The sequence below is a fragment of the Rousettus aegyptiacus genome, unplaced genomic scaffold (genome assembly GCF_014176215.1).
Source record: "Rousettus aegyptiacus isolate mRouAeg1 unplaced genomic scaffold, mRouAeg1.p scaffold_m13_p_1, whole genome shotgun sequence".
Lineage (NCBI taxonomy): Eukaryota > Metazoa > Chordata > Mammalia > Chiroptera > Pteropodidae > Rousettus > Rousettus aegyptiacus.
Window position 1 is genome coordinate 98,293,662 of NW_023416284.1, and position 20,255 is coordinate 98,313,916.

General features: G+C 47.2%; 1 protein-coding gene, 1 non-coding gene and 1 pseudogene across 4 annotated transcripts; 2 read left to right on the forward strand and 1 right to left on the reverse strand.

Moving 5' to 3' along the window:
• The first annotated feature begins 1,811 nt into the window (after positions 1 to 1,811).
• LOC118606425 lies at positions 1,812 to 1,917 on the forward strand. Its single transcript, XR_004952382.1, has one exon. It is a non-coding gene; the product is annotated as a U6 spliceosomal RNA (small nuclear RNA).
• A 9,444-nt stretch (positions 1,918 to 11,361) lies between these two features.
• On the forward strand, positions 11,362 to 19,845 carry NCR2 (natural cytotoxicity triggering receptor 2). 3 transcript variants are annotated; one of them, XM_036217843.1, is made up of 6 exons: positions 11,362 to 11,749; positions 11,887 to 12,232; positions 17,041 to 17,141; positions 18,018 to 18,150; positions 18,258 to 18,368; positions 19,239 to 19,845. In XM_036217843.1, the coding sequence occupies exons 1-6, from the start codon at positions 11,701 to 11,703 to the stop codon at positions 19,309 to 19,311; spliced, it is 813 nt and encodes a 270-aa protein (XP_036073736.1). In that variant the 5' UTR covers positions 11,362 to 11,700; the 3' UTR covers positions 19,312 to 19,845. The 3 variants fall into 3 exon arrangements, with proteins under 3 accessions (XP_036073736.1, XP_015984260.2, XP_015984261.2); XM_016128774.2 differs by lacking the exon at positions 17,041 to 17,141 and having other exon boundaries at positions 11,887 to 12,228; XM_016128775.2 differs by lacking the exon at positions 17,041 to 17,141 and having other exon boundaries at positions 11,887 to 12,228; positions 18,021 to 18,150.
• LOC118605445 lies at positions 16,583 to 16,708 on the reverse strand (annotated as a pseudogene).
• Positions 19,846 to 20,255: the final 410 nt, after the last annotated feature.

The window sequence follows — 20,255 nt, forward strand, 5'->3', positions numbered from 1 at the left end:
AGGGTCTTGGGAAGATTTCCCAAGGCCTGGGGCAGCGCCTGGCAATGCTCCTTCTGCTCCACTATGGGAAACCTTCCTGCAGACTTTTCTGCAGATGCAGGAGCCCTACCAGACCACTGATCACACCCTTCACCAGCCCTTCACCAGCCCCTCTACCAGGCATTAAGGGCTCTTGTCATGATTTTCCTGGCCATAGTTTGCCTTCTGCCCCTCTCTGTAGGCCTGTCTCCTGAATAGTATGTTCTCACTGGTTCCCCTGCACTTTCATTTAATTTCTGACGACCCCATGGACTTTCAGACAAGCCGCTCACCACCACAGGGCCCAGGAAGCCCACACTCTGCATGCTGGTCCGGGGTTGTCACCACACACCCTTCCAAAGCTGGCTTCTGGGAGCAAAGGCTGCTGGGTCCCCTGCGTTGCCTATTTTCCCCATTCCACCTTCCTTACCATTTAAAATACTTTTTAACGTAATATAATCTTTAAAATATTATATTCGTTACACAAGACTCTATTAAAAACAAACACTGCTTAGTATACAGATTAAGAATTAAAGTTCCCTTCACCCCTTCACCCCCAACACTAATCAGGCTCCTTCCCTCAAAAGTTACCTCCAATGTCCAGTGATTATTCAGCTTTTCAGACAGCCTCTGTGTTTCTACAGAGAGGCTTATGTGCACATACAAATGCTGAGTCTGAATTCGTTTTACTTTACATCAGTGGGATTACACCTTAAGTGCCATTCTGCAGCAACCATGCCATTTAACAAGATGTTATATGCGAGCTCTGTTCGCATATGAGATGCTCCCCATTCTTTTTGAGCTGTCCAGTGATGCTACATAGAAGAGGTGCCACGTTGTTTATTGTTCTCCTGTGGGGCTGCTATGACTTTGTTAAATTAACATTTGTTAAGAGAAGTACAGGGTGCCAGATGATGAGCAGAGGTTCAACAAAGACCACAAGAGAAACTGAAATAGAGAAGTTTATCACTCACAGATCCTGGAGGAAGTACACAGTACGCCTCCAGGGGCCACACGAGGAGGTCAGGGCAGGACACAGATGGAGTCAGGATCTGGGGCACAGGCCTTCATTAGTGTCTGTGGGTGGAGTGCTTTAGAGTTTCCAGGCTGAGGCCAGAGTGGTCAATTCACACCAAAAAAGTTGGGGTTTAGTGGTGGGAGGAAGGGTGGGAGGGGAGCGGGTTCTGGGAGGCAGGGAAGGCTGTTGATCACAAGGGCTGTTGGGAAAGTCGGATTGGGAATTTCCATTTGCCTATGACTCTACATGTTGTTATTATTGCAGGGGTCTCCAAACCCCGGGCCACAGACTGGTACTGGTCAGTGGCCTGTTAGGAACTGAGCCACACAGCAAGAGGTGAGCTGCAGGTGAGTGAGTGAAGCCTCATCTGTATTTGCAGCCACTCCCCAGTGCTAGCATCACCGCCTCAGCTCCACCTCAGATCATCAGGCATTAGATTCTCATAGGAGCACTGGTCCCTGGTGCCAAAAAGGTTGGGGACCGTTGATCTATTATGGCATACGTTTGTATGACGGGGCTAGTGTCCACTTAGGGTCCCTGCAGGCCTCTTAACTAAACAACATGGGTGCAGAGGCAGCAATACATTTAGCTTAGCTAAACTCTCAACAAGGACTATTATAAACAATGCGTGATGAATACCTTCGTACGTGTACTTTTGTGCCCATGTGCATGTATTTCTCAGGGATGAGTACATAGAAGTGGAATCAGCAAGTCAAAGAATGCACACCTTAAACTTTGTAGATTCTTCCTATTCACTTTCAAAAATGTTGAACACATGCTCACTTCGGCAGCACATAGGCTAAAATTGGAACGATACAGAGAAGATTAGCATGGCCCTACGTAAGGATGACACACAAAAATGCTGGACAATTTATATTCCCACCATTAACAAGTGATAACACCTGCTTTCCCACACCCTCACTGATACTGTGTATGAGCAATCTTTTTAAAGATTTATCAAATTAATGAATACAAATAATATTGCAATTTGCTTTAGTTTGTAAATGTGTGATTAACAAAAGGCACAATGTCTTCATTAATATCTCTGAGGATGATTATTTCAATTATTTAAAGTTTCTCTTCCATTCCACAAATTATTGTCATTAATTCTAAATTCAGGTGTTCTGTGTGCTTATGTTGAACCTTTACTGTCATGCGATTCATTTTCCTCAGATGTGAAAGCTATTTGATTGTCAGAGTATTAACGAAGGAAGAAATTAGAGGCATATTCTCCTGCTTGTATTTTGGGCTCTCGAGCCTTCTATTTCTGACATTCTAGTTTTTCTGACCTTAATTTTTTTATTGAAATATATTTGACATGTAACATTATATAAATTTAAGATGTACATGATAATTTGAAACATTTATATATTGTAATACGATTGCCATTATAGTGATAATTAGCACCTCTAGCACATTACATAATTATCATTTCTTTTTAGTGGTTAGAATAATTAAATTCTAGCCTCTCAGCAGGTTTGATGATGACAATACAGTATTGTTGTCTGTGTTCACTACACTGCGCATTAGATCTCTAGGGCTTATTTACTACTCGTTGCAAGTTCCTGCTCTTGAACATCTATCCTGTCCTCCCACCCTGATCTTAATTTTTAAGAAATTAGACTATCAAGAAATCAAACCCTGTCTCTGTTGATGGTCACTTTTCTTGTTTGACTGGGATTTGCCTTCTTTTTAAAATTTGACCTCATTTGCAAAGTTTGGGGGCAGGAAGAGAGAAATGCCAGTGGGCCTGATTATCCTTTCTACACCTGCACACTTGGATGCGCAGCCATTAAAATCTAAGCACAGGAAGAAGCACACACCTTGCCTTTTCAAGACAGTGGGGTTTTCTCTGGGTTTGCAGAGGCACGTTTGAGCTGGTGGTGGCAGAGATGGGACAATACTGGCCCTGAGGAAGCTGGGATGCATTTCCCATAGAGTGGTAATCCTAGCAGGCTTCTAAGAGAGGGTGTGGCAATGTCAGAATTGCTCTAGAGGAATAAACTAGGAGCCCCTAAAGAGGCAGAAACTGAAAGTGGGGACCAACGGGGGACAGACACATGGCTGTGAGTGTAAGGCAGAGCAGCTCGAATTGAGGGGATGAAAAGGATGGAAGCCAGGGGAGGCAGAGGGGAATCAGAGCTGACAGAGGTGGTGGTCTGGGTGATTTACAAACCAAGAAACAGGAGGCGATCAGGAGAAAGAGGATCTTAAGGTTGGGGGGAAAGAGGTTGAATTGGGTTTGGGCCCCACCATTTGGGGTGTTGGACCATATGCACAGAGTGGCCGAAGGGGGTGGGTCTGCACACTGGGGAGGCCTGGGTGCCACCAGTCATGAAGTCAGGGCCTAGGAGGCATCTCTCACAGGCACAGAATGGCCCTTTCCTCAAAAAGCGTCACAGTGGTCATGGAGGGGCAACAGCAGATGTGGGAGTGTGGGCATTGCTCCTGAGCCTGGGCCGGGCTGGGGCCATCAGAAACCTCCTTTGCTTCTGCTCCCAGAGAGTTCTCAGGGCCCTGGGGAGTAAGAAGAAGGAATTTCACAAAACAAAGTGTATGCACTATCTGGTCCTGTTCTTCTCCCTGGCCTGCCCCACCTCCCAGGTCTCAGTCATTCCTCCAGCGCTGACTTCTTTCTGGTTGAATAGGTCTGTTGTCTTGAAGAAGTGGATAAGGGGTGTGTGTGTGTGTGTGTCCGTGTGAGTTTGGTACATTGAGCAAGAAGCCTGCAGGTTTGAAGTTTAAAGATCTTGGTGGCTTAGAACAAACAAATGAGTAGGCAGAGATGAGCAGGGTTAAGGGAAACTCAAATCAGTATCAAGTATGATTTTCAGACTCCACCTCTGTGACTTCTGCCTCTCCCCTCTCGCTGACCATCTTTCCCAGCACAGCTGTTCCCAGCTCCGTTTCGCCCCTGCCCTCCACCCCCAAGTCACACCCACTCACCCAGCACCCCCAACACGGGAGCATAAGCAGGGCTGACGGCACCAGGCCCTTGGCCATGAAGAGTCCACACAGCATGGGGACCAGGGCATTGGTGGTGGCAGAACAGGAGGAGGGGGCTTTGGAGCCTCAGACAGACCGAGGAGAGGAAGCAAGGAGGACAAAGGCTGGGGTGGTCACTGTCTCCTGCACTCTCCAAGTCCAGATCCAGAAGTTCTTGGGCCTGGGGCTTGATTCTGGGCCTGGCCCACATGAACTCACTGTGAAGAGGCAGTGGGCCCAGGCTGCAGGCAGGTGGGGGCAACACCTAGCGTCCCTCTGACCTGTCTGGTGGGGAATAAGCACTTTGAGCCCGAGTCTGGAGTAACCTGGCATTCTGAGTGTCAGAGGTTTCCAAGGGACTTGGAAGGGACCAGAGTCAATTGGTCACAGGGACAGGAATGACCCTGTCATGGGGTTGGTAGCAGAGAATGGGCCGGTGCAGGAGCAGAGAACCAATGGAGCTAGAGGTACAAGCAGACAAGTGGGGCTACAGGGAGAACACATCAGATATGCAATAGGCAGAACCGGATGGAGGCCGCCCAGAGGTGCCCTGGAGTATCTCTGAGCCAGGAAGTGCACTGGACCAGGAGACAGAAGGCCTGGGTCCTAGTCCTGATTCAGCCTTGAAGGAGCCAAGTGACTTTGGACAGGCCTCATTTCTCTCACTTGTGAATCAACACAAATAGGAGTCCTTTCACTCCTGAGAAGTGGCTGTTTCTGGGCTCCATCGTGGGGGAAGTTTAAAGCTGCTCCTTCACCTCAGTCCAGCCCAACTCTGAGCTGAGGCCTGGAGACCCATTTCAGATTCTATGACCGCTCCCCACCCCAGACTCCTCTTACTTAGACAGAAACCATGCAGTCACCTGTCTAACCCTTCCCAGACCCCTCCTGTCTGGTGAGATCCCAGACCTGCTTGTGCTCAGAGCCACTGAAAGAGGCTGAACTGGCTATGACTGTATAAGCAAGTGTGACTGATGAAAATACGGAGAAGGCAACATCAGCCCAGAGTCCCCAGAAGGAAGAGAGGATTAGCCCCAGAGTCCTGAGATGATGGGGGATGCAGAGCCAGCCCCTCAGGGTCCCTCAGGCCAAGGCTGATTGGGCTCCAGCAGGGAGAGCTTCTCCCAGAGGTGCTGGAATGAGAGGCAAGGCTGGGGTGGGCCGAGAGAGAATCCTGATACTGGGTCTCCTGAGCTCAAGGAGAACTCAGGAGGTGTCCTGTGGAGACAGCACAGGCTGCTTGTCCCAAAGCTCTAGTCCCTTCACCGTTAGAGACTCATCTGGGCCCCTTCCGATCTTACCTCAGATGCACATCCAGAAAAACCAGTATATCCAGCCTGGAGGAGCCCACAGGGTCCCACACAGATACCCTGTGCCTACACAGGGTGGCCAGTTCTGGGGTGAGGCGTGCCTGAGCCACTGGTTTCTCCACCCAACAGGGCCCTGAATGTAACTTCTACCTGTCAGGCCAATACACCCAAGGATGGAAGTGACAGCCTAAATCCGGAGACTGGTGATCCAGCTGCACATAATTAGTGTAAAAGGGAACTGGTAGGATCTGGGGTAAAGAAGGATGAATAGGGGGCGAGTGGCTTTATGTCTCTGGAAGCCCCCAGAAAGGTCCCTTCCCTTGACAAAGAGCTCATCTGCAGTCACCACCAGGGGGTAGTGCTTGTGTGGAATGATGAGACTTTGGAGTCCTTCCTGGTTGCACACAGGTAGCTCCCTGAGGCCTCTTTGAGCTCAGCCATGGTGACATTAATGACGCCAGAGCCAGAGCCATCTCAGATCGCTTACTGAGAGTCCTGGGCCAATGTCCTTGGCTTAGAAGTAGAGGCTAAGCAAATACACTTATCTACCTCTTTCCTATATCAGATTTGGAGTTTATATAAATTTCCTCCTTTGGGTGAGTATATGCATCTCTCAAGAAAAAGTGTTTGTCCCCACCATTTTGCATTGCAAGACATTCTGCCTCTAGTCTCTGTACCCAGGAGCCTGCAAAGGAAGCACTCAAGTCAGGCTGAGGAAAAGACACCCCCTCACCCTAAACCTGACCACACATGGCCTTCCAGCCTAACCACCACATCTGCTCACCTGCTTCCTCGCAGCTCATCGTTCCTCTCCTTACCTGCCTCTTCCCCATCAGTCTGTCACCTCACCTGAGGCCACAAGCACCAGCAGGACCAGCAGCACCTGTGAGGCCTCCAGGGCCATGTTGCCTTCTCCTTGTGCTGGGGTGCGCAGGGTGCAGTATAGAATGACTGCCCAGAGGCTTCAGCTCATCGAGGTGTAAGATCGGTAAAAGAAAGGCCTTGATTGCAGAAGTGTGAGGTTAGCAGGCTGTGTTTTGTGGGCAGCGGGAGGGCGGAGGCCCCTAGGGGAACCCTAGCTGCTAGAAGCATCTCTCCCCTGCAGGGGCCTCAACCCTGCTCAGACTGGGGGGGCCAGGCACAGTGGGTGCTGCTTAGCTCCCCCTGCCCATCCCCACCGTCACTCAAACATGTATGTCCTCTCTCCTCCCCGTGCCCCTTCTTTTCCTACCCTTGGCTTTCCCCCCACCCTCACCACCCCAGAAAAACGACAGGTTCAAGGCTTATTGGGGCTCGGGGGTCCTGACCAGCCATTAAGCCCCTCTCTCCAGGGAGAACAGAGACCTCGCGTCGTAAAGTGTGCATGGTTGAAATGATATGGGGGCCCGCCTACTCCCAGACTCTCACCCCTCCTGGGAATGTATGACAGACACAGTAGTAAACACCAAAATACCATTTACCATATAAATTAATTGTGAAGAGTCTCTTTAGTGGGTAAGTTTGTGAGCAGCAGGCAAGGTCTCTACATAGTATTAGATACAAATTACATTTTCCCTCCACACTGTAATGAATGTTGACTGTAAAGTAAACATGAAATGATGGGGTTAAAGTTACTAATGACTTTGTGAGAATTGAACTGGGTTGGTTGTGGCCCCAGACACCTGGCAGAACTAAACATTGGGAACCCTAGAACCTCGCCCTCTGTTTATCTATCCATTGCGGGAACCACTGAGACATAACTGCAGGGCACTCCGCGCTTCTCACTGGGCTTCACGGGCAGCTGAAATGTTCTCACTTGCACGCAATTACACATCCAATATAGTGGGTTTTCAATTTGGACAGTGAGTTTTGAATAATTTTTTGCAAGTTGATAGGGTGAATATTTGAGTACCAAAAATAGCAAAAAATAAAATAAAATAAAAATAAAAATAATAAAATAAATCTTCTCCTCTCTACCTCACCCCCAGTAAAAGAACCTTGAATTTATCTTTGCAGCAATATGTCCCCACCACCACCACTGAAAGCTATACTTTCCGCTTCCCTTGAAATGAAGGTCACATGACTAAAATCTGACAATGATATCTAACAGAAGTGTCAACTTGCTTCCATAAGACCCCATGAAATCATTACTGGTACAATCTCTTTTCTCTGCTTTTCTCCATGCTACTGTCCAGCCTGGACATGTGATGACTGGAGCCCTGGCAGCCTTATCGAGCTATCTGGTAACCTTGGGAATGGCTGTCCTGCATAGTGGAGCGATAGAATAAAGGATTCTGGGTCCCTGGTATTCTGGAGCTAACTTGCTAGCCTTAGATTCCTTATCACTGAACTTTTTTTGAGAGAGAAATAAACTGTGTTGTTTAACCAATATTTTTTTATTCTTTCTTATTCCCAAGTGAATGTAGAACTAAGTGATAAAACTGGTCAGCTATTGCTGTAATAATGCTGCATAACAAACCACCCCAAAACTCAAGACTTGAAACAACTTTTATTTATTCTTGTTCATGCAGCTGTGGATTGGCTGAGAATTGGCTGTTCTCAGCTGGGGTTAGCTGTCCTTGGCTCAAAGTGGCAGGTAAGATTAAGAAAAGCAGCAGTAACAGGTAGAAACCCTAATTAATGTTTACCTCATCCAAGAATGCTGCTCTCTCTTCCTATACACGCCTGGCTTTATATGGATGGCTTCACTGATTAGGAGGGTTCTTTCAACTGGCGTCAAGACACAAATTTACCTCAGTGAGAGCTCTGGAATTCTTATACACCCTTACCTTCCAAAATGTGCCTTAAACAGGCCTAAGTAGACAAAATAGACAAACACTGATCATTCAATAACAACAAAACTCTTGAAAACTGGACTGCACAACATATGCTGGAAATTTTGGCCGATTGAGTTAGAACCTGTATGTTTTGTCTCACATTCCAAAAGAAACAAAAAGAATTTGCTTGTATATACATCATCCTTCATTGCTTTTATTCAATCTGCCACCAAGACCTACAGATGTGTCCACCTCAGGTCTCTGGACTCCCCACCATCTCCTTCCCAAGCCCTCATAAAAGACAGTGAGAGGTGCCTGGTGGAGCTCCCTGCATGCAGTCTCTCCCTTTCAGTTCAGGGCTCTCTTAAACAGAGGTCCAACCTTTCTGCTCATCAAGAACCGCACTGGCTCCTGAGCGCTTCCCCCATGAAGCCCAGGCTCCCCAACCTGGTCCTGTCTCCCTGCCATGCAGGCCCCACCCCTCTCACCCAGACTGCCCCCTCTCTGACAGGCAGGCGCTAGGGAGCACAGGCACTGAGGGAAGCAGTTCGTTGTGTGAGCCTGGGCACATGTCCCGTCAGTTTCCTCACTGGTAACAATGGAATTGATAATGTCCACCTTGCAGAACACTCAGAAGAGTTAAATGGTGATCAATGTAAAGCACCCAGGATATGGAAGACAATCAATGCTGAGCTAAGTTGGTAGGTGTGGGGTCAGGTCCACCTGGAATGAAAGCAGAGCTGCTCTGATCAGCTCCTGTGAAGCTGACACCTGTGTCTGTTACGGAGCAGGCTGAGGAGGAAGGAGCCCTCTCAAATCTGATGTCCGGGGCTGCCAAGATGCCCTGCAGTGCCCCCAGGGTAGGGGGCATAGGCAGGAAGCTTTAAGGAAGGACATTGGATAGCCCAAAATACTTGGGAGAGAAGGCATATTGTATCCATTTTACTCATAGAGAAACTGAGCTCTAGTCTGCCCCCAGACCTATTCTGGGAGAAGAGGAGAGGAATGGACACCCTGGGAATGTAATGTCTTCAGCTTCTTCCAGAAACTTCCCCAGGCAACTGTGAGTGTAACAGTGAGGGCAGAAAAGGTTGCTGAGGCTCCACGGTTCCTTTCCCAGAGAGTGGGCAGAGCCCCGAACCCCATGCCTTCTGACAGGACTTAAGGCTGTGCCTTGCCCTAATTATGTGATAGTGGCTCCTTGCCCGCATCTCTTGAGGACACTTCTGAAGAAGCCCTAAATCCCACCACAGTGACATGTCCCTGCCCCTCCTGCAAAAGTTCAAACTGTGACAGGAGCTGTCCTGAGCCCCCTGGGAGCCAGCCCCACCCTAAGCCCAGGCCCCCTCCCTTCAACTCCCATACCTGGGGCTCCAGGTCTCAGCTGCCAGAAGGAAGCCAGGGTCCAGATGGCTCCAACAGAGTGTTTGCCTGGGATGCTAAGACCCTGACTTTACACAGAGGGCACTCATCCTACTCACACCAGTGGAGAGAAAGAGGCAGATGCCACCCTCGGAGAACTTCCTAACCCCTGGGGAGCAAGGACCACACCGACACAGCTGAGAACAACTCAGAGCCCAGAGCCGACCACAAGGATAGTAGAATGTGGGCAAAGAGTAATCTAGGGGGCCTTCACAGAGGAAGCATCCCTTCCCGGTGGTCAGAGCAGTTGCTCCATCCACACCCTGACATACAGTGACACATCTCTGTGCCATCCTAGGCAAAGGCCACCTTCCTCCCCTCAGAGAGTGCCCTCCCAATATTTGGTGTGTAATTAGATTCAGAGAAGAGACCCCAAGCCCAGCTGAAGGCCAGAATCACTTCTGCTTGTGTGTACAATTTTGTTTTCTGTCCTATCCGTGGGCCAGACAGACTTCAGCCAAAAGGCTCCAGTTGTAAATCAGGAGGCCTGGTCTGGTTACACCACTACCTCACCGTGTGACTTTGAGCACGTCTCTGAGGGATCCAGGCTTCAGTTTCCTTACAAACCTATCACGGGCATTGGGAGAGGGCACATGAACACACTTTGTAAACTCACGTTGTGCATGTTGGTGGTTGGCACTTTTCCAGAGGTTTGCTTCTAGCTCTAAAGCTCCATCCTGCTTTCCCCACTGTGGTCCCTCGGGCACTGACAGCCGATGCCCCTGCTGCGTCCATCCTCCTTTTACCTGTCCCTTGGCCTTTATCCTCAGTCTCCTCTCTCTCCTACTCTAAGAGAAGGGCAGTGCACAGAGGCAAAGTGAGGAGTAGGAGTTGGGGTGAGAGGGGGGTGCAAAGCAGTGAACTTAGAATCAAGTCTCCTTGATGGGTTCCGATTCCCATCTCAATGTAACTGCACACACGGCTCCCTATGGCAGGCATTAGACTGGCCAAGCCCCCAGTGGCTACAACCAGAATTACAAATAGTACCTAATTCTCTCTCTAAATATATATATATATGTATGTATGTATGTATTTATTAAAATTATTAAATATATAAATGTATATGTTATTTACTAAATATTTGTTAAACACTTATTAAATAATACATTTATGGGGTAATATATTTTCATTAAATACGTAAAATTATTATTGGATATATATATTTAAAACCTTTTTCTTTGTAAATTGCATCTTCTTGAAAATTAAATCTTAAAAGTGCTAGCACGCGCTAAAGAAAGGGATGTTAGAGTCTTTCATCTGTTTCTGTGCTAATTTCACAAATATTTCTCTAGTGTCCTTACATGGTGGGAGCTGAGGGTGCAGCGGCGATGCGAGGTCCAGGTCCCTGTGCCCCTTCTCCTCCCACCCGCACATTGATCCGTCCCTCTCGCCAGCCCTTCTGAGGAGCCCTGCTCTCTTTGCTCCCTGCTCCCGTCCCCCCTCCTTCCAGGGACTTTCTCTACACTTCCTTCCTGGAATTTAAGCTTTACTTCCTCCTTCCTCTCCCCTCCAGCACTCACAAAACCTCCCCAGGTGGAAACATGTCACTGAACCACAAGGCAGGCCCAGGCATAAACTTTTTGACCACTTCTGGGTGGGAATAAGAGCTCTCATGCAGACCTCTAAGTGCCCTTGAGCTTGTCACCCACATTCAGCGTGACTTTTCCTGGGGAAGGGGACAAACCCAGAGCCGTGAAAAGAAGGGGCAGGGCAGACAGAGAGACCAGACAGACAGACAGACAGACAGAGACAGACAGAGACGGAGAGAGACAGAGACAGACACAGAGAAGAGACGAGACGAGACGAGACGAGAGGAGACGAGAAGGAGACGAGAAGAGAAGAAAGGGGGGAGGGGAGGGGGGGAGAAGCAGGCAGTCCATGACTTGACCACAGTTTCCTTCTGACTTTCTCAGCTCCTCCCGCAGGCCAGGTCGGGGGAAGTGGGAAGGGGCATCTGGGCACAGAGGAGAGGAGGCACCTCTCACAGACCTGGAGCTGTGCACCACCAAGCAGGGTCAGATTCGAACCTGTAGCTGGAGGTCCCCACTTCCCTCCACCGGCAGAACTGGACTCCCTGTCTCCCACTCCCCGAACCACACTTGAGATTTTGTCCATCTCAGAGGTGCTGGAAGACTAAGCGGAATCAGGTAGGTATCGGTTCCCTCCCACCAGCACACCGGAAAAGGGCCATATGGCCTGGAGAGCCCTACCCCCAGGACTACTGCTGCTGCTGCTCCCAGGTGAGGAGGAAGGGAAAGGCATGGGGACAAGAGGAGAGGTGTGATGGGGACTGTTGGGACAGTGGGGCATGAGCAAGCAGCTGTGGGGCCAGAGGGCAAGTCCCAACCTAGCCCTGACCTTCAGCCTTGTTCTCCAGGTTCGTGGGCACTATCAAATGCTCAGCGACTGCACAGCATGGTGGGGCAGGTGCTCTCCGTGAGGTGCCAGTACCCACCCAGGGGGTGGCCCTACGAGAAGAAAGTCTGGTGTAAGGAGGTGTCGGTGTACGAGTGTGCCAGGTTAGTCGCCAGCTCTAGGCCCCACACACTGACTCAGGCCTCTCGATTCTCAATCTGGGACAATCCTGGTGCGGGCTTCTTCACTGTCACCATGACTGGGCTGACGGAGGAAGACTCAGGACACTACTGGTGTAGAATCTACCACCCTTCCAGCAACTCTGTCTCTAAGTCCAAAAGGTTCTATCTGGCAGTGTCTCCAGGTGAGCCCCTTCCCTGAGGTCCCCTTGCTACTTTTTGTTTCCTCCTGGTTTCCTAGTTATGGAGGCCAGGCTGCCCCTTTCCCCATCCTGGTCCTCTGGGAAGGCTACTGAGAACACGTGTCCGGGGGACTCTCATGTGCATGTGTGCGTGTCTGCGCACACACATACATACCTCAATACTATATGTATTGATGACTACAAGCCTCCCCAAAGATGCTCAAACAGATCAGTTGGGCATGTTGGCCAGTCTGAGCTCGTATGATCTGGCCACAAGGGAGCCTAAGACTGTCTGGCATCTCTGTCTCTCTCCGTCTCTGTCTGTCTCTGTCTGTCTTTTGTCTGTCTGTCTGTCTGTCTGTCTGTCTCTCTCTCTCTCTCTCTCCCCCCCCCCTCTCTTCTCTCTGTCTGCCCTGCCCCTTCTTTTCACAGCTCTGGGTTTGTCCCCCTCCTCAAGAAAAGTCACGCTGAACGTGGGTGACAAGCTCAAGGGCACTTAGAGGTCTGATTGAGAGCTCTTATTCTCACCCAGAAGTGGTCAAAAAGTTTATGCCCAGGCCTGCCTTGTGGTTCAGTGACGTGTTTCCAGGCACCTGTACCTGGCACATAGTAGGTACATGATACCCACCAGGTTGGTATCATGTTAATCTGTCCATTCCTTCTGGTCAGCAAATAATAATCTGAAAGTTAAAAATGGTTTCCCAAATGATTGGGAAAAAATCAAAAGAAAAATGTATTTTGTGACATGAAAATTATAGGAAATTCAAATTTCAGTTCATAAATCAAGCGTTTTTTTTGGTTTTTTTTTGTTTTTTTTTTTAACAACTATGCCCATTTGCTTAGGTATTATCCATGGTTGTTTTTATGCTATAGCAACAAGGCTTGGTAGTTGTGACAGAGACCATATGGCCTACAAAGCCTAAAGTTGTTACTCTCTGGCCCTCCACAAAAACAATTGCCAACTTCAGGCTAAATCAGATCGTCTCAAAATATCTGTGGTTGCAATGGACTGAACGTTTGTGTCTCTCAAAGTTATATGTTGAAATCCCAACCCCCGGTGGAATGGTGTTAGGAGGTGGGGCCTCTGGAAAATGATTATTAGGTCATAAGGGTGGAGCCCCATGAATGGAATTACTGCCCTTTTATGAGAAACACCAGAGAGCTCTCTCGTTCGCTTTCTGCTGTGTGAGGATACAGTCTGGAAACGGGACTTCACTGGAACCCCACCATGCTGGCACCCTGATCTCAGACTTCCAGCCTCCAGAGCTGTTGTTTATAAGCCACCCAATCTGTGGTACTTTGTGAAAGCAGCCTGAGCAGACTAAGAGGGTGGAGGAGGATCTTTAAAATCCTCCAATCCAGCAATGATTTTTTTGGTAAATACAATAAAAATAAATTACTAGAAACAACGACAAAAAAGCAGACATACAAAATACGAGCCCAAAATGCTTATTAGCTTTAGTAGACATAAAATTTTATTTCAACAAATGCAATAGGAAGAAACATAATACAGGGGAAAAATTAAAATTATAAAAACTACACACGTTGTTCACTGAAAGTGTGCCTATAGGTGATTGATGTAGTAGCTTAACATTATACCTGTAACATTTTGTTTTTCCTCAGTCATAACTGAATAAAAAATTAGAAGTGAGAACAATTTTCCATATTAAATGCCAGTATTTAATAAATACTGAATAAATACCATGTATATCCACATTTAAAGGCTTAAATGTGACAGGTGAGCATTCTTCTTGGTTATTAACTTATCTAATCTGAGTAACATTAATTATGCCATAACTCTTAGGGGGCAAATGTAAAGAAAAACTATTTTGATGGTATATTTTAATGACACTCATAGTAGAAAACTGGTCTCACAGAGTTATGCTGACAGAAATACAAGAAGGAATTTTAAAGTAATTTCAACAAGCTCGATATTTTTACTTTTAGCTTTTACAAAAGGAAGCAAAAGTTTCATTTTCAGTCCTCCACCAGCAGCTAGTTCCAAAATGTTATCTTATAAGGTTAGGGTTATATTTAAATTATCTTTGGAGGAAAAAAAATGAATTCTGGATCTATGAATTTCCTATTGCATATATTTTCTTCTGAGAGAAAATGAAATTTGAAATATTCTACCAAATTATTAAGGTTTTTTTTATGACCACTTTCATAAATATGCAATATCAAGATTATCACCTATTTTGGTGATAACTGTTAGTAAATTAAGATCATGTCATAACAATTCCCAAAACTCTTCTTCTCAACTTCTAACTTTCGCTTTTGCCCTTAGGTTTTATTTGCCATAGAAAAACATGTTGCCTTCTTTCCTTGCCTGGAAATACTAACATCAAGGCTGTCTTATAAACAAGTCTGACTGAGCAATTCATATCTTTACCAAACTGGTTTCTAGCCAAACTCCAGGAGTTCTTCCCATAGATCAAACATTCTCAACAGAGCTTTTGCTTTCGGCAATCACTGCAATTTGGTGTGTAAAACTAACTGTTTGTGCTCTTTCCATGTTACCACATAACAAAGAGAATGATTTCAAATTCAATACATTCATCTTTATGTAATTCATAATTTTCCACATTGAAAAGCAAGCTGTTCAGTTCAGCTGATATTTTTCTCATTGCAAGACTTTCTCATTGAAGAAAGCAGTGCATTGATTTACATTCTGGCCCAAGGCTCCCTAATCTGAATGACTAGTCTAGAACGATTCTGTCAGCAGCTGCAGCCATCAGAACATACTCCTACATAAAACTTAACCCCAAATCACTTGTTAATAATGTCATCTTTCATCGTTTTGTACAATTCAGAGCTGATTGTGTTTTTGACAATGAAGCTAAAAGATAGAAAATAATTCCTTCATATCATTGTGTTCAAATTGCACATATAGTAAAACAGCTATGTTAGCAACATATTTACATTTTTCAAGTTGCCATGAAAAATACTTTGCTAGCTTTATTTGTTCTAGGACTTGGTCTTCCATGCTATTAGCCAATCCCTGAATACATAGAGCTAAAGAGTCAATGGAAAGTGATACTTAAGCTTTCTTTTTCCATCACAGATTAACCCAACATTGTGAAGCAAACATCTCTGTGGTAGTCTTTCAGTAATGTTTTGGCAATTGTAGGTAGATTTTTAGTCTTAGTAATGCAGAGTATTACTTCACAAGCAGCTCACAGAACGCTAGACTTTATATATGAAATACTGACTGCTCTCAAGCTTTTTAATTCAATACCCTTTTTTTCAAAAAACAGTTAGTTGTTTTGAACTTGTGTTTTTATTTCTGTATGTAAATGTCAGTTGTTATTATGACGAATTTGCTTCATTAGCCAATACATATGTACAAATAACTCATCGGGTATTAGTACATCACTATTATTTATAACTACAAAACTCTCACAGTATGAGCGTCATAGTTTCCCAGTGCTGCCATAACAAATGTAGTGGCTTTAAACAATACTAATTGATGATCTTACAGTTCTGTAGATCAGAAGTCTAGTATGGGTCTCACAGGACTAAAAGCAAGGCGGCAGCAGGCTGTCAGCAGGCTGTTTCTTTCTGGAGGCTCTTAGAGAGAATCCATTTCTTGCTCATTTAAGTCTCAGTCAGAATTCAGTTCCTTGTTGCTATCGGACCAAGGTCCCGTTTTCTTGCTGTCTCTGCTCTGAGAGGTCTCCCAGCTTTCAGAGTCGGCCATACTCCTTGGCTGTGGCCACCTCCCTCCACATTCGAAGCCTAAGGTCCTTTTCCTTTGCATTACTCTCTGACTATAGCTGGGAAACATTCCCTGCTTTCAAATAGTAACGATTAGGTTGGCCTCACCCAGATAATCTCTTCATCTCAAGAGATCTCACCTTGATCTTATCTGAAAAGTCCCTCTTGCCACCTCGGGATTAGAATGTGGACATTTGGTTGGGTGAGAGTAGCATTATTCTGCCTACTGCAATTAAGGATTACATTTTCAAATAAAATCAGACTCTGAAATAATTTCAGAAGTAAAAATGCCTTCGGAATCAATTCTGCTATCATCATTTGGCTTGTTATTACTGCTATATTCAAAAAATATATGTCTTTTGTTTTGCTGTCTGTGAATTAGTACTTGAATTAGCTAATGACTACCTTACTCTAAATTAGCTAATCATGTTAAACTCTAAATTTAAAAAAAAAAATTTTAATGACTATAAAAATAACAAATTATAAAGATAATTCTTCCAGGTGTTTCTACACTGTTGGGTTATAGCTGACCAACTAACTTTAAAGTATCACACACGGGAACATAGTCCTACTATGTGTTTCTTTCTTTCTTTCTTTCTTTCTTTCTTTCTTTCTTTCTTTCTTTCTTTCTTTTTTTTAATGCCTACAGTACCTGGTATTCCGAGGTGGTCTCCCATCCGAGTACTAAATACTAACCAGGCCCAACCCTGCTTAGCTTCGGAGATCAGATGAGATCGGGCACATTCAGTGTTGCATGGTCGTAGACCCTACTGTATGTTTCTAGTACAATGCTTGCTCCTTGTCCAGCTCTCCATGACATTTGACAACACCCAGACTGGTCTATACCCTGTTCAACCAGATTAAAGGAGTTTACTAATCACATGTTTGGACCTTGAGATAATGTCAAATTGATATAAAGTTTTCAAAATCCTTACTGCCAATTTCTGAATTTACCTTGTTCCAGACAGGTTACGATTTGTGAACCAACACCAATCCATAGATCACATTCAGTACTCAGGACTAGAATTTTCCCCAAGTGTCCCAAGGACCTCCTCCAGGCTGTGCAAATCGGTTATTCCTGTGGCTCATTCTGGGAAGCCTCAGAGAGGGTGCCCCTGTGGGACAGAATCCTACCGACATGTCCGTTGGCCTTGAGCTCTCTCCAGGGAAGACTTCCCAGGGCAGCCCCTGGCCCTCAGGTACCCTCTCCTCCAGTCATCTCCTAGCCCTTACCTCTCTCTTTCCTCCAGCTTTAGGAGAGGCTGCTCATAAGGCGAGCTGATGGCCCATGGGTGGAAGTTCAGACCTAGTCAAGGACACTGAGAGTCCCACTTCCTATCACAGCCTTGGGGCTGATGCCACTTCTTTCCCTTCTGGGCCTGCCGCCCTCCCTCAGCAACCATCACTTTGTCTTTATCCTCAAAAGCCCCCACCACTTTTCTAGAGATGACTTCCCCCAGCCTCCACCACAGGCTCTGAGCACAGGTAGATCTGGAACGTTACTGGGCAAGCAGAGCAGTGGGCAAGCAGCTCACAAAGTCTCTGAATCAAGAGGGGTCCCATGTAAGGTACTTACCCAAGCTGCTGAGACAGTGGGCAAATACTTGCATGATGGCTCAGCCACAGAAGTGGGAGGGACAGGGATGTCCTTAAAATTCTCTGCGAAGGGTATCCTTCCCCTAACAGCCTCAGAAGCGTGAGAAGGGGCATGGATGTCAGAGATGAGAGCAGCTTAAAGACTGTGACTGTGTCCAAACTTGAGGAGGCAGAGAGGTAGAGAGGGCTCATGCAAAGAGGTAGAAATGCTTGGAGGGAGGCCCAGGTCTCCTGATTCCTATTCAAGTGTTTTTCTGGACCCCGTGATACCTCCACAGGCACTAGATAGAGCCTGGCCACAGGTCTGTCTAGTCTTGAGCCAAAAGACTTCGCAACCCAGTCCCCAAACTCCAAATTGGTTTTCTCCTAGGGCAATGAGCTTCTGTTCCCAGTTCATCCCAGTTCCTTTTTCTAGCCTTTCTGCTCCAAGAACAGGTAGGCTGTCCGGCGACTAAGCAAGGTCCCTTCTCTTTCCTTAGCAGCCTCTGTCTCCGTGCAAGCTACCTGGGCTCCCCATGGCCTGGTCTCATCACAGACTCAGAGCTGCATGTCCCCCACTGGAAGAGCCAGACAGGCCTCCAGGGTTTCCTCTGCCATCACTGTCCCTTCACAGTGAGTTCGGGGTGGGATCCTCATCCACACAGGCCTTGCTCAGGGACCCAAGACAAGGCTGTGACCCCAGCCTGGTGTTCTCCCCTTTTTGTCCCTCTGTCCTCCAGGAAACAAAACTCCACCCTCTGCTCCAGCCCTGCAGCTCCCAGTGCTCTAGTCTTCTTGCTCTGTGGACTCCTCCTGGCCAAGAGCCTGATGCTGTCAGCCTTGCTTGTCCAGTAAGTAGGTTTGGGTTGAATTTGGGGGATATGGAGCAGGAAGCAGCTTCTGTCCCCAGAAGGAGAGCCAGAGGGAGGGTCAGCCAGAGCATAGGTCCCCAACCTTTTCGGTACCAAGGACTGGTGCTCCTATGAGAGCCTAAGGCCTGATTATCTGAGGTGGAGCTGAGGCAGTGATGCTAGTGCTGGGGAGTGGCTGGCTGCCAATACAGATGAAACGTCACTCCCTTGCCCATTGCTCACCCCCTGCTGTGCAGCCTGGTTCCTAACAGGCCCCGGACCAGTACTACTGCTGCCCAGGTGTTGGGGACCCCTGAGCCAGAGAACACAGAGGTAGGAAAAATTATAATCGACAGTGCTCTACAAGTTAAATCTGCACTGAATCCAGCCACCTCGCTGTTCATTACAAGCCTATCTTCACCTTTCAAGTACAAACTCTCAGGTGCCTTGTCCATGTTTCTCCCTTCCTTCCCCTCCACTCCTCTCCCTCTCTCTCTTTCTGATTCATTTCTCCATCAGTAACACTGACTTGTACAGAAAGTCCCTCTGACCACATGTCCTTCTAGGAATGCCTACCCAAGCCACCAGCCTAGGATGCTGCCTCATCCTATGTCCCAAGGGAGAGAGGAAGAAAGGGTTATACAAGAGAGAGCCACAAGCTCTGGGGAGAAGGGGACATACTAGGAAAAGTGTAGGAGGAGCTAAGCAAAAGGTGCAGGGACCACACAAGAGTGAAGAAGATCTGGAAACAGGATCAGGTCGGGCAGGCAGTAGGCTTGCTACAGGAGGGGCAGGCATGGGGAGAGGGTAACAGGGTCAAAGTAAATGGACTTTAGTCACTTCATTCATTTCTCCCCTCTCCCATCTCAGGGTCTTAAGGAGTCAACATGTGCAACATGGAGGGAGGTCTCTGATGATGCATCCAGCTCCGGCCAGACCCTAGACCCCTGAACCCTTACTGCTGAGCCTCAGGACCCAAGAAGAATGGCCAGTCTCCCTTAAGGCCCCAGGAGAATCTCCCTGACCTCTGGAACCTGCATTTCCTGCAACGAAAAGGCTAAAGCCTCCCAGAACATGAGCACGCCCTTAGATTTCCAGCGCTGGCTTCCTCTCAAAGTGCGGGCCCACTGCTTGCTCACACTCAGTTTGCATCTGGGCCAGCACCATCCAGTGGACGAATGTGTTGACCCAAAATTGATACGTTGACATCTCACCCCCAAGCTGATGGTATCAGGAGGTAGGCTCTTTGGGAGATGCTTAGATCATGAGAGGGGAGCCCTCATGAATGGTATTCATGCCCTAATAAAAGAGACCCCAGAGAGCAACCCAGCCCCTTTGCCATGTGACAACACAGTGGATAAACAGCCCTCTATGAGCCATGAAGGGTGCCCTCACCAGACACAGAATCTGCTGGTGCCTTGGTCTTGGGTTCCCAGCCTCCAGAACTGTGGGAAATAAATGTTTGTTGTTTAAGCTTCCCAGTCTATGGTAGTTTTGTTACAGCAGTTCAAACAGACTAAGACAAACATCGTTTCATTTGCTCTCTTTGACAGCTCAGTTTCTCCAAAAAGGACTCTTTTAACTATCCTCCTGGGGGTAAAAAGCTGGGCGCCAGGGCTGGGGGCACCAACTATAGCACAGCGAAGGGGCCCCACTGCCTGTTTTCACTCACTCATCCCCTGTCGTAACACGTTCTCCCTCTCGGTCATGCCTGGTGCCCTCAGCAGAGCATCTCTGCAATTTACTCTCCTCAATGACTGACCTTGAATCCTCTGTAGAATGGCGAATGAGAAGAAAGAGTAAGGACGAGAGCAGCTGACCTGCTCTTAGTGTCCCAGGAGTCAGAGAAGCTAGGAGTAAAACTACTCCTTAACCAGACTTAAAGTC